Below are 13,883 nucleotides of genomic sequence, written 5' to 3' on the forward strand. Positions count from 1 at the left end.
TAGAACCAGCCTCTCCATTCCAAGAGGAATAAACACTGTCTATTTTGTTACAGTAAGTCCAAGCTCTAAAATCCTTATTAATAGCAACTGACACAGAAAATTACCATTGTATGATCGCACTGGAAGATTATACGTGTAGAATAATGCTGCTTATCTTTGCATATGTCACCATTCAAGTAGATAATGCTTAATGACCCATCCGTAGCAGCCTGTGGGTTTATCTGAATGACTCCAAGGTTCTTGCCTTTATCACCATATTTCACACAAGATCCTATGGCACCACCTATAGGCAAAAGAAGCAGCCTGTATTTTAGTCAAAAGCTTTGACAACTAGAGTTGACTTTATTGTAAAATAACATAATGGAGTAGCTTTTAGAAAGCTTTGAGCATTAAAGCAGACTGTCTCTAACTCCTGAAGCAGAACACAACAGAAGTGTTTTCATAAATACAGTTAGAGACATTGTGTGTCCAAAGCCTTTGAGGAATAGAAAAAGTTACTGTTCTGCGTTCATTGAAATTTTTAAAACTGCACTAACTTATCTGCTCCCACAGACTGACAGAAGACTGCAGCAACAGGTTAAATAAATCAAACTGGTTAGAAGTGCAATAAGATATGGCATAAGCTTCTCATTCTGGCCTCATTCAGTTACAAGGCTTCAACAACATTTAACTTTCATCTTTAAAAAAAAATAAAATAAAATCAGGGATACTGGCAAATACTAAACTCAATGCATTTTTCCCAAAATCCATTCCCACACATCTCAATGCAAGAGTCCTGATGAGCATTAAGACTACTCTCAGTTTGAGAAAATCTGTTTATTATACCCTTGACGTACCTCACCCAGGTCTATGCAAGTTCAGTGATTGAACGGGCAGGATTCAAGAAATCCTATTAAAATACCAAGGGATGTCATTCTGCATTTAAAGGTCTTGCATCAGAAGTCACAAGTTAAGAAATGCTTGCTGCTTGGCTTACCAGGGCATCCAGGCACATAGGGTAAAGGCTTGCAGACATTCAAGAAAAATGTTTGCTTCTTTGCTTCCTTTGAAGTGTCTATAGCAACCCATGGTTCACCCTCTTTGCTCAAGTCACTTAAGTCATACTCATTGCCAGCAGCATCTGAAAGATGTGGTACATACAGTAAGCATACGTAAGTAACATACACGCATAAGTAACCTATTAGATACTTGCAGCAGTATTGGGTTTGGAATGATAGAAGTTTCACTGATGAATACACATAATTCAAAGCAATTTTCAGAATCCCATTAGATATCCATGGAGAGAAGGTACTGTTGCCATACAAAATGTCACTACAGCAAATGTAGAACAGAGTTCCCTTGACAGTTACTTCCCACAAGTAACTACTCCACAATTCACAGGTGTACTTTTCCAGAGGCCAATACTAAATTAATCCATTTTCTTCAGAGTTGGGCTGAAGCAGCACTCAGTCATGAAAAGAACTAAAGGTTTTCAAAGTAATTATTAGCTCTCTTGTGTATACCACTATGTTCCACATTAGCTTCTTGCCTATCTTTATAAGTTAAGCCTGCTTCAAACCACTTACCTCCTCTCCCTCTCTACAACTTCTATGAAGACTGCAAGTCTTACAGATGTCTTCACAACAGGTATTCTTAAAGCCCTCCTCTACAGAAGTTTGTTGTTCAGTTAAGCCTTCCAACATTTGTTGGACAGAGCACACCCAAATTCCAGGTACTTACCTGTAACCTGGCAGTCTACAGGAGCAGGAGCACAGGCCAGAGCTGTGTGAAACTCAAAAAAAGTATCATGGATGTTCAGCGCACTGTTTATCTCTTCACGCACAAACTTAAGCTCTCCAGGATATGAATCATTACAAATGAAAGTCACCGTGAACATGTCTGATGACCCTGTAAAACAAACACTTATCTGCTGCTGGTTCACTCGGGAATATTTGAATTTAAGTTTAAACTAACACTTGCCTTTAAAATTTTCTAACAGTATCTTATTACTAACTGCTTCAAGGAAAAAGCTACCTTATTTTTTATGGGTTTTTAACTGTAGATACACAGGCTTTCTTTAGAGACCTGTGCTAAATTGCCTAGCAGCCACAATTGTCTACAAATGGGGGACCAGAATGCCTTGACACATTTCAAGAGCATAATTACCTTCACTGAACTGTGCTTCCTAGGTCATTGACATGATATATTTGGAGAAACAGAAAACCTATAAAACATCAAGTCAGCTGTACCAGCAACCTCTAAATTACATCACACATAGCAAAGTTTCTGGTTTGGGGGTTTTCTTTGTCTGTTTGTAAGAAGTTCAGTGTAATGACTGCAGAAAAATAATACTGATACTACTGAAGCAGCATATGTTAAGTTCTGTTTAGTCCTCCTTTCCACAGCCCACAAGAAATGGTAGAATTATGGGCGGGAGTAGCATCTGTCATCAATGTATCCTAGCGTTATCAAAATGATAGAAGCTCTCAAAGCAAAATACACAAGAGCTCAATCACTTGTTTCCCGTTGCATATTAGGTACGAAAACATCACAACTGGAAAAATAAGAGATATCACCATAGCAATCTGTACAGAGGACGAACATGCAGGAGCATCTGAGGTTCCTGAATCCAAAGTCCTGTTTTTCTAAAAACCTTTCGTTAACGTGTCATATGCCTTTCTATGAAAACTGAGTTTCAGTACAGTTGGAGAGCATGTAAAATCCAAAAGCTAGATGCACATTTTTTTCACCAGTCTTACCTGCAAAACAGACTTAAATTCATGAAGTAGGTGTACATGAAATACTAGAGCACTTATTCAAGAAATTCCACGTAAGAGAGTATAAGCTTACTGAAAAAAAGCCTTTCAGATATGAAACAACTTTAGAGAGCATTACTCATGAAACTGAAGCTTAAAGCAATGACTTCATTTAGAAAAAGAGCCAGAGTTCATTTTTCTTGTTTTCCCAATTTGACTATCCATTTCTCCATGCAAGGAGCGATATTTTTCACCTACTCAGTAAAGAAAAAAAATCCTGTACTATATTTGGTCTCTTTCCAGAAGTTTTGAAATGCATATGTATTACTGAAAACTGAGCCATTAACATTCTGCATGATATGATCTCTTCCTAAAATTTTCATATGAACTAGCTTGTTTAAGTGACAAACACCAAGCCCAGTAGGTTTCAGTATGTGTACAAAAGAAGAAATGAAGACCATTCACAGAGAATTGTACAGTATCAGCATCCATCTCCACTGCGTATTTCCTGAACTCACCTGATTGAACACGAAGAGGACCTCTGTAGGTAAGAGTTAGAAACCCTTCACCAGACAGATACAGGGTTTTGTCCAATTCCACCAGCCTCACCGATGTCAGATTTTCTGCTTCACATCCAGCAGCTGTTTTGCCATTGATTTTACCACAATCTGGCATGGATCCACAGATGTTTAGCTAGAAGTTTTGAAAACATGTGCATGTACACAGTATCAACTGCATCAGAAGAATTAGGTCCACATAGCCATTTCTACAGCAGTAAAACTCACTTGTCAAGAACTATTTCAAACAGCATGAAGTGTCTGTCGTCTCTAGACTGCAAGACAACCAACTATAATACAGAAACAATATCCTCAATCTTCAGCTTACAGGGTCCACAAATTGTCCCCACTAGAAGTACAGGATGTGGTTTAGCAAGTTTATTCTTAGACTAAAAAACACTATGGTAGTATCTGTGGACAGCCTAGGATTACTGATACATGCAGATCACATTAAGAACACTGATATGGACAGATTAAATCTCTTTCTAGGCTTCCATTGTCCATTTCTTCAGCACCAGCAGATAAACTGGTACGATGCAACAGAGTCCATAACTGGAAAACCATGCATAGCCTCGGAAGCGTGGCTACCTTGTTGTTTGCTAAGAACCAGAAGTTTGATGCTTTTAAGACCATCTGAGATGCATCAAGTTATCTTCCATTCCTCCCTTCAAGCACAGTACTTTCCCACCAACTCAAATTTCACAAAAGGACTGAGTCAAAGCTCCACTTGCTCACTAAGCAAGACTGGAAAAATGCAACAACAGCATCCATAAGCAACAGATTGTACAGTCAGAATCCTTACCAAGAACTTCTTTCCAATGCCAGCAGCCATGTAGCCTTTTGCAGAAGCTAATGGCTGCAGATTGAACAGAAAGCCAGTGTTTGGATCTCGCACAGAGCAGGACTGAAAAAAAAAAAAAAAGAAAAAAATTATGACAGCACTATTTTCTCCTTCTGCGTTTCTTGTGTTTAAGTTTTACCTCTAACTTGTTTAAAGAGCCAAAATAGTGATTTACACACATTCCTAGCCTGCATACCAATCAGCAACTTAATTTGGACAACCAGAATACAGCTCTGGCAGTAGCAACACTCCATTCAATTCTTTTGCACAGTTGTCATTGACATCAGCCACATACCAACATATCAAAGTGCAATTTAATAGATGATATCTGTCAGGTTAGCTAAAAGCAAGGAAACTTTAACTGCAGGTTGTTTTCACGCTAACAAGTTTATGTTGAGACCTGTAAAGTAGAAGCAACTGAGTAGCTCAGTATTAAAGCAAGCCCCATTTGATGATCTGTACACAAAAAAGGCCAATAAATATCCTTATATATAAACTCAGTTTTACTAGCAACCTTGTAAGGGAATGAAATATTCAGTGCCACAGCAAGTAAGTTGATCTCAAGAGAAAGCACTTGAATACTTTGGTCAGAAGTTACACATTTCAGGAACACTTCCAGAAGAAAGCAATGAGATACCACAAGATTCCATCACAATCAACTTCAGGCTTCACTGTAGTTAGTTTTCACCAAGAGTCATTTAAACACAGCAACCAGAAGCACTAGAAAAAAAGTACTTTGACACTATGAATACAATTATGTCCCCCTTTCTCACCTGAGAATCATCTTTTGTTTCCTTGATTGGACAAGCAGCCTCAGTTTCCCATAAGAACGTGGCCACACATTCCATCATAGCTATAAACCGTGGGCTGCTACTCTGAAAACAGATTGCAGACAGAAGACCAGAATAAGTAAGTGTAACAGCCAACACCTTCTCATGTTTGAGATTCCACTTTATAAAAAACTGTCAGGTTCTTCTAAAAGACTTCACTACAAATGCACACAACTCTCACCCTGCTTCCCCATCCCCTATTTATTTTGAAGGTCACCGCTGAATACTTTGCTAAACACTTTGCTAAAGCTTAATGACATGCTAAGAACTGAATCTGACATCCAAATATTCAGATTAAATTCAGTACTGAATCTAGACATGCATAACCAGACACTGCCTCAGTCTAAGCTTTGAAGAGTTTTAGGGTAAAATGCATAGTCTACGCTAAAAAACGAAAGTAAAAATCAAGCAACACAAAACTCTGTTGGCTGAGGCAACAATATAACAGGAGTATTAATTATACACAATTCATGTCAGTGTTTTCAGGCAAAAGCAAAGCAGTTCATAACTGCTTGAACTCACAGATTTTCACCATACCTCTTGGACTGGAGGTTATGTGAGCAAGGGAAGTACAACCTCCAGATTCACAAACCAGCAAGAACAAGTCTAGGCAAGCATCAGTCTAACGATCCCCTCAGTCTAAACTTCAGTATGTGGAGTTGTATCATCAAAAGCTTTATAGATTTAAGAACTCGTCTACAATCAACAAGCTACAGAGGATGCAGAACCTAAGCTTGAAGATACATTTTACAATATTCTTAAGAGGGTCTGCAATGTTTGCATGTGTAACTCCTCAGTCTTAACTCCCCATGTATTTTTCATGCTAATTAGACTAGTCTGAAATATCACTGTCCACTGAGGCTGTTAGTTTTTAACTAGTTCTTGCTTACAGTAAAATAGTCCAAGACACATGCTTCTCTAGCATCTAAGTCAGCTTTGTTTTTACATCTCTATTTTAAGTCCTCAAGAAGTCTCCCTTGTCATGAATCTGCTATACGCTGTATATCTTCGTGTAGCTTCACATTATATGATGGAAAACCTACTATGATGAAGCAACAACTGAAAGATCATTTGTCCTTACAAGAGTGCCCTTGGAACAGATGAAGTGGATGGTGGTGGTATAAGTAGTTTTCTTTCCATCAGCATCAATGCACACAGAGCCGTTTACATAGGTTAGAAAAATGTGTCCAGGTCTTTCAACTACTAGTTCTTTGCTGGCAACACCAAGATTACTAATAGAGGTGACTTCAGAGTAAGGAACCTAGAAATAAAGAAAAGCATGTCAGCAAGTCTAAACTCATGTGAGGAGTTATAGATACAGTCAAAAAGAAGAAAATACCTGTCACAATAATCTTGTATACAGAAGGTTATCTTGAGAGTTTTGAGGATAACAAAGATGTAGAGATCCCCTGACATTTCTCCCCCATTCTGTACTAAAGGTTCACATATTTAACAGACAAGTTCCAGAAGCAGGCATGGTTTAGTTCTTTGTCGTTTCTATTTTTGGTACAATAGGGTGCTGTAGTGCCTCACAACAGCTGTCCTCATCTCACCAGCTACACAGCTTAGGAATTTAGGAAGGCCTATACCGCATGCACACTAAGTAGGATTTAATTTGTACAGCTCCTTAAAACAAAGTATGTGGAAGCCTCCAGGCATTCTTAGAATTGACCTTAGAGATCTGCCATGCTTAGCAAAGCCTAAAAAGCGCTATCAGAAACTGAACATTACAATAACAATAGGTGCTACTACCAAGATCCAAATTAATCTTCTGCAAGACAACTAGTGTTTCCTATTTTTGAGAAACTATTTTAAGTTAGTGACAGCAACCAACAGAAGAATACACCTCCAAAGCAGCTCTGCCCTCAAAGACTTCTGCTTTTTCGTTTTTCTTTTTTTTTTTTTTTAAAAAACTACTCTGTGTTTAGGTTGACCTAATGTGCTCACTTTTTACTCCAGTGTCTTCAGCAATGAAGCCCTAACGTGTCTCCATATGCAAAGTAGGTAGCCTTACACAACAAGGACTAATGCCAGCACATGGAACTAGTAATATTTAGTTCAAGTGCCACGATGGTGATGTACAGATTCAGTCACTCAGACATCCTCTTCAACAGTATGGAGGGAAGGTATTCTCTCCATTTTACAGAAGAAATTAGGACAGGTTGCTAAGCCTCTAGTTCAACTTTCCCTACAGCTTTGAGCAGCACTGAAGCCAGGCCTTGGGCAAAGTGTCCACCCAGTGTCAGCACAAACAGTCCCACAATAAATTGTTACACTTCAGGGAAATATAGAATTCTGCAATGATTATGCCAACATTACGGATGCACAGAATACCACTGTATTTTGCACTAAGAAGCCAGAATTCATGTGCCTATCTTGCATACCCCTTAATCTCACTCACTTGGCAAACCAGCTCTGAGCTGGGATGGAAAGGCTACTCACATGATCATGCTGATATTCCATCTGACAGACAGATGCTCGACGGTCGCATCCTGGGACAGCAACCAGCGGTCGACAGACATTTATGTAGTACTTCTTGCGCTCACTTGGTCTTGAATTATCCACGGCATACCAGTTTTCTCCTCTCTTCTCAGATTTTGCTAAGCTGAGCAGGATGAGAAAGTTCTACGTTAAGAACACACATTCTTCATAGATTCTGTCTAGCTTTCTCTGTCAGTCTCAAGAAATAGAGCAACTGTAAGGCATTTCAAAATAACTTTTAATACAGTTAAAAAGAATACTCCTAGAAAGCAGAGCACAGTTGACAAATTAGTAAGTTTTTATTAAGCAAAACCATCCCAAAAAGGTCAACTTGCTTCTTAGGAGGCAAGTCAATATACTAGAGGGAAATACTGTCTTCATTTCAAGATACTTGCAATTAAGATTGTCACAACAGACTAAGTTCCTAGTGCTGTCTACACAGGACACCAACTTCATCCAGCGCTAAGCTATCAGCCACTAACTAGAATAGCCAAGTTACGTTGTATATGTTACTATCCTACCTTGACAAGTCATACTGGTCCATGGTGTTAGGATCAGTCACAACACATTCCAATGGCACTTCAGGACAAGCATATTCAGTGTACCACCTGAAGTTGTATGTATAGTTATCTTCTATCTAAAAACCAGCAGAACAGGTCAGTGAGGGTTTCCACACAGAATACTTTGTGACTCACAGCTACTCCTTTATATCTTAAGCTTGTTATTTCCCCTTGGTTTTGGGATATACCTTCTCAGACTGATTTGTGTAGGTCTGTTTTGTTGTAGATCTTGTCATTTGCCGTGTCACCAGAAATACTCTTTCCAAAAATAATAGAATCAGAGCAATCAGAGCAATGTAACTGCTGTCTGCTGTGTTACAGGACACAAGAGTCCTACCACTTCTCACTTCTCAGCCAGTTTGGGTTTTTTCAGCTAGAAATACAAGGTGATCAAAAGCACTAGTAGTTACATAGCCCAGAGACTAGAAAAGAGTGAAGTAAGAACCTGGATCCAGGTGAACAGCTTACTGTTCAGTGGTCAAGCCAAGCTTTATGGCTGTAACAAGAGGCAGATATACCAAGAGAAATAACTATTTCTCTTAGACTGCTTTATAGATACTGGATATTTCCATCCATGAATCTCTGCTTACACTGGCCTAGCAGCAATTATTGTCAGGATCTGGGGATGGAGATCCTTCCCTTCTTCATATAGAACTTCTTACCTGATATTCAGGCTGACCTATTCCAGCCTGACGGTCACACAGGAAAGTTATAAGGGTAGATCGCTGTGTTTTCTTCTCATCGTTGTATGCTGTACCATTTTTGTAGGTCAACTGAATCAGACCATCATAATATGAAAGTTTGGAACTGGGCAGTCCAAGACTCCAAAACTGATCCTTACTAGAGAAGAAAAAGTGGGCTTTGAGACTGAACAGAATGCAAAATCAATTCTCTATTTAACAGAAGTCTTACAAGTAATAAGCACACAGATAAGTTTATAGAAGACACCATAAGACGACAAAAGAATTAAATAAAGTTGACTAGATATAAGTGAGCTAGGATGAATAGAATGCTGCTAAAAGGAAACTTAAAATATGAACAGGTGTCCTTCTTTGGAAAGGAAAGGAAGCTGTACCTTGCCTAGATATCTAGAAAACTTTAACACGCCCTTCTCTAGAGGAGTGACAGAAATATCAAGTTCCCATTCTCCAGAGTAGAATTCAAACTGCAGACACCCTAATGCCGGGCTCAAACTGGTTCCATGCAAATACCTGTGGACAGTGAAGACCTAAGGACTGCACAACAAGAAGTCTTCTCACTCAGTGAAGAAAACTGCCTTCACATGCTCAGAACCAGCTTTGGTTCAGGGGAGTTTCTTTACTCTGACTTAAGGCTGTATCAGACCTAGCCTGACCACCTTCCCCTGAAGAAGGTTTTCAGTGTCTGCAGTGAACTCTCTTTGGCTGGAGAGTAACTCAGACAAAGCCAACTCAAATACAGCTGCATGTGTTTGCACTGTACCACCTCTCTGGCAACAGGCTGACCTGGAACCTGAAGTGCACAGGTACCATCTCAGACACACCCTGTAGAAGATAACAGCAATGATGCTGTTAGAGTAGCAGTACACACTGGGACTGTGCCTGCACAGCACTTTTAGTAATGGAAGTACAATGCAACACTCAAGCTCCGGGCTCCACCCTCTGCATAAGGCAGCCACCACTCACCCTGAGTGCAGCAGTGCTTCTTTAGGCCAGCTCTTGGAATCCAGCTGACCCTGAATCCAAATTGTGGGTTGGCTTAATACAGCTGCAGCAGTTCATCTACAGCTTACAATCCCCTTGGGAAACATAAGGGGGAGCAACGGACACACTCATTCAATCTCAAAAGCTAGCTTAAGCAAGATTACATGTATGTGCACTTTGCTTGAAACAGCTGGCAGCATAATTACTGCTCTACCAATATTTTACATGCAGATTACCTGAATCTATCACAGGCAGCACAGTAATTATTTTAGATGCAATTTCACTGTTACACACAAACAACACATCATGCAACAAGAGATCTTCTATTACAGACAACAGAACTAGTTACTCACCTTTGTGTTACTTGGCATGCTGCTGATTTTGTGTGACACAACTCATCCTGCACACTGCCACAGATGTTTATGTAAAACAAGTATTCAGTAGTATTAACTATATAGTGCCCATTTTTCTTGGCCAGAGGTGATAAATCAAAAGAGAAGCCTAATTGGGTAGAAATAAACTGTATCAGTTTAATTTTTTCCTGCCATCTCTCACAGGTTTTGATTCTACCAGTCACACAGTTAGTTCACTTCCCCCCAAATAACTCTTCTTCCATGTCATTATCATTCCAGAAACAATCTGGACATACTAAAAGCCTGTTTTCTTATACAGAGATACTACAGTAAAACACACATTCACCTATTTTCCTCCACACACACTATGGGGAATATTAAGCTCGTGCTGTTCTGATCTTCCATACACATGTGCTTAAAACTGCTGCGCTCAAATGTTGTGCGTGCTTAGGCTTAGACTTAGGCTGAACTTGCTTTGGTTTTGCACATCAAAAGGACCCAGTGTTGTGACACAAGTTCTATCCCTCACGACCTTTCAATTTGCTGCACATAAATACATACCTGCCTGAGGATCAGAGACTTGACAGTTGTCTCCTTCAGTTTTAGACAGGACACATGCAGCAGCAGTATACCAATCAAATGCGTATGAACATACACCCTCAGACATCAAGATTGGAGCACTTTCTAGATCACCTGGTATCACAAAAGCAATGTGTTACATATACAGACAGTCAGGCTGCCAAAACAAACTATCAATTTAAGCCTAGGAACACTAACTCCTCCCCAACGCAGACCAAGACTAACTGTTAAAGTACCTCTCCTCTGAAAATGAGGACTAAATAGAACCAAAAATTCCTTGCACAAATTCTTTGCATCCTCCTCCACAGAATAAAAGTTTAGCCCAGAGATGAAGATGCACTGCTCAGTCTGTTCCTGAGTACTATCACACTCTTAGAAAAAAATGTTTGCTTTGATACACAAACCTCGTGTTTTGCTACAAAGCAACAGCTTTATTAGGAAGTAGTGCATAATCTGATACTAACAGCTAGCACACTTGGAGGATTCAGCTTCCTCAGACTGAAGTAAAGGAATACAGGTTTCCTATTTCCCTGGAAGATGGTTAAGCTAGTGGGCTATTATATGGAGATGAACAACATTAACAACTTATGCAAATGTTTCTGCTTCTCATAAACTGCAAGCAGTTTAGACACAAAACACACTTATTGGAAAAGAAGGTTAAAGTATTTAATCTCAGTTCAGAACCTGTCTTCCCCATCAAGACAACCTAGGGATAGAAAGTGCTTTGTATAGCTTCCAGGTATTTGTGGAGCTTTAAACACTTAAAACATACTTTCATTGTGCTTTGGGAGAATCTTAGTTCAAGAGACTTAATCAAGGGTCTTTAAAGAATACTTGTATAAAAGGTGAACAGAGCTAAATACCTGCAGTTACACTGCTATCATCCTAGTAAACAAACCACAATGCTTCAGCTTTTGCGTAGAAAGAAATAAAAGACAAAGGCACATGCTAATATTTAGCACTCGTGCCTGGGCATATTAAATGATCTCCAGTTTTTAACTGGATCAGAGAACAGGGTGTGGATATTCTCACCTGGTCTGCACACTAAAGTGATGACAGTTTTGATTTTCTTGTTAATACCACAGCTGTCTCCATTTGAATAGGTAAGCTGAATATTTTCTCCAACCTTTTTAGGAGAAGATACAAATGTTCCAAGATTCTTACTCTTGTTTTGTTTATCTGTAAAGATAATAAATACAAAAATACAAATACAAAAACAAAAAATAAATTTGTTTCCCTGGAAAGACAGTGATGTTTACGCTATTAAGAGAATATTAACTAGCCAAATGGGAAGTCTTAAGAAAGCATATGATCAGGAGTTTGTTTTTAACCTTGCCAAAACCATGCTACAAAGCCTGGAGGAGAGCATAATACCATTCTTTAGTTAGAAAAGGCTACTTGCATCATTTCTTCTGTGGTCTTTGGGAGCACAAGCAAAATGTGCTCCTAACTTCTGTTTCCCCAAATAACTGAAGGCACTCAGGGCAGCCAACTCTATTTGCAGAGGAAATGCCAAACCTTCAGAGCCTTCAAAAAAAAAACCACCACACCCAAAACAGAACAAAAAAAAAACAAACCAAAAGACTCACCTACAGAACAAATAGCAGCATCATCTGAACAGCTGGAAGCTCCTCCTCTCTTCAGCACTTTACGGCAGACATTGATGTAATAATGTTTCCTCCCTACCTCCGAAAAGCTACTGTCCACAGCTTCCCAGTTCTGGGCTAACTCTGAAATACAGGGCGTCATTAAGAACAAGTTATCTGACTTAATTCTTCTAGCCTCTCCATGCCAAAATGCCTTTTATCACAAAAAAAGACACACATTTAAAACCACTTAAGATGTCAGCAACTAAGGCAGTCATGGATATGGCTACTTTCATAAGGCACTCACTCTTTTTTGGATGAGGGAAGTGAACACCAGTACCAGAAATTAACTAAGAAAAGCAAAAGCTGATAAATGTTCAGCTAAAGAATTGCACTAGAGATGGCATGTAAACTCAAGACAAAAGTAACTGAAAGCTAGTTTCCACTGGCATACCTGAACTGCGGATCAGAGGTGACAAGTCATAGTGTTTTCTCTTATCAGCAACTCTGCAAAGGAGATCTTCTTTCTCTTTAACACATGCATATTTTGTATCCCAAGTGAAAAAATATGTGCAGTCCACTTCACCAGTAAACACTGGAGTTCCTCTACCATCATTACCTTAACATTGAAGATGGATAAGCAGATGTTAGCTTTCCAGTGGGGGAAGGGGAGAAAAGCAAGGAGACTTGAGGACTAGCAATGAGCAAAGATGACAGAAATCCTTTTGCTGCACAGGACTTGCATTTGTGGTTGCAGGTGGGTTTTTTTGTGGTGGGGAGGGTTGGGGGTTGTTTGTTTCTTTTTTACTGTTGGCTAAGAAACAAGGCTCTTTTACACCTCAATATTCTTGATCATCAGTGTAAATTCAGAATAGCAATGCTACTACACAGCACAAAACAAAACTGCCGGCCATAGAAATTAGTGCTTACTCTAACAATATTTGTTCCTTGTGTTAGCTGTGGCTCAAAGCATGCATTCCTTTGAACATAAGGTCTACTAGCAAGCACAGAAGTCAAACCCTGAGCAGAGTCATCACAGCTTGTTAAACTCACCTGCTGTTTCATTGCACTCAAAGTTTATGACAGTCATTCTCTGAAAGCCGGAACTACATGCATCCCCATTCGGATAAATTAAAGTGAGATCCCCATCAGAATATCTGAGTAAAAAGTCAGTGTTAGATAGAAACATGGGATCAGACACAATCACGCAGTGTTCTTCACATAACAGAAGCCACACTCTTGTTTATTTAATAATTGTCTCACTCGAAGGGAAAACAAATGCTTGTTCAACATTAATAGTGGTATTTCTACTGCAACAAAGGTTTGTATCCACTGCTTTTTCTAGTTACTTTTCATGAATTTGTATAAAGTTTAAAGAATGCTCTAAAGCTGTTCCTGCTTTGAATAGAATAGAATATTTGTGCACTATAGACTATTTCAGTTGGAAGGGACTTCCAACAATCATCTAGTCCAACTGCCTGACCAATTCGGGGATGACCAAAAGTTAAAGCATGTTGTTAAGGGCATTGTCCAAATGCCTCAAATCCTGACAGGCTTGGGGCATGGACCACCTCTCCAGGAAGGCTGTTCCAGTGTTTGACCACGCTCTTGGTAAAGAAATGCTTCCTAATGTCCAGTCTAAACCTCCCCTGGTGCAGCTTTGAACCATTCCCATGTGT

The 13,883-nt window shown here is 39.4% G+C and overlaps 1 protein-coding gene across 1 annotated transcript in view; it reads right to left on the minus strand.

Moving 5' to 3' along the window:
- The window catches only part of IGF2R (insulin like growth factor 2 receptor), a 62,613-nt gene that overhangs the window by 23,918 nt on the left and 24,812 nt on the right, over window positions 1–13,883 (minus strand). The window contains exons 10-25 of the mRNA XM_075708621.1: window positions 13,258–13,361; window positions 12,659–12,823; window positions 12,208–12,348; window positions 11,651–11,797; window positions 10,601–10,732; window positions 10,040–10,187; window positions 8,667–8,844; window positions 7,966–8,081; window positions 7,406–7,568; window positions 6,045–6,224; window positions 4,907–5,008; window positions 4,095–4,196; window positions 3,254–3,428; window positions 1,720–1,887; window positions 977–1,120; window positions 105–283 (exon numbers count right to left, since the gene is read on the minus strand). Of these exons, the coding sequence (XP_075564736.1) occupies window positions 105–283; window positions 977–1,120; window positions 1,720–1,887; window positions 3,254–3,428; window positions 4,095–4,196; window positions 4,907–5,008; window positions 6,045–6,224; window positions 7,406–7,568; window positions 7,966–8,081; window positions 8,667–8,844; window positions 10,040–10,187; window positions 10,601–10,732; window positions 11,651–11,797; window positions 12,208–12,348; window positions 12,659–12,823; window positions 13,258–13,361 (2,344 nt within the window). The remainder of the gene's footprint in view (window positions 1–104; window positions 284–976; window positions 1,121–1,719; window positions 1,888–3,253; window positions 3,429–4,094; window positions 4,197–4,906; window positions 5,009–6,044; window positions 6,225–7,405; window positions 7,569–7,965; window positions 8,082–8,666; window positions 8,845–10,039; window positions 10,188–10,600; window positions 10,733–11,650; window positions 11,798–12,207; window positions 12,349–12,658; window positions 12,824–13,257; window positions 13,362–13,883) is intronic.

Source organism: Pelecanus crispus, chromosome 3 (assembly GCF_030463565.1).
Source record: "Pelecanus crispus isolate bPelCri1 chromosome 3, bPelCri1.pri, whole genome shotgun sequence".
Taxonomy (NCBI): Eukaryota; Metazoa; Chordata; class Aves; order Pelecaniformes; family Pelecanidae; genus Pelecanus; species Pelecanus crispus.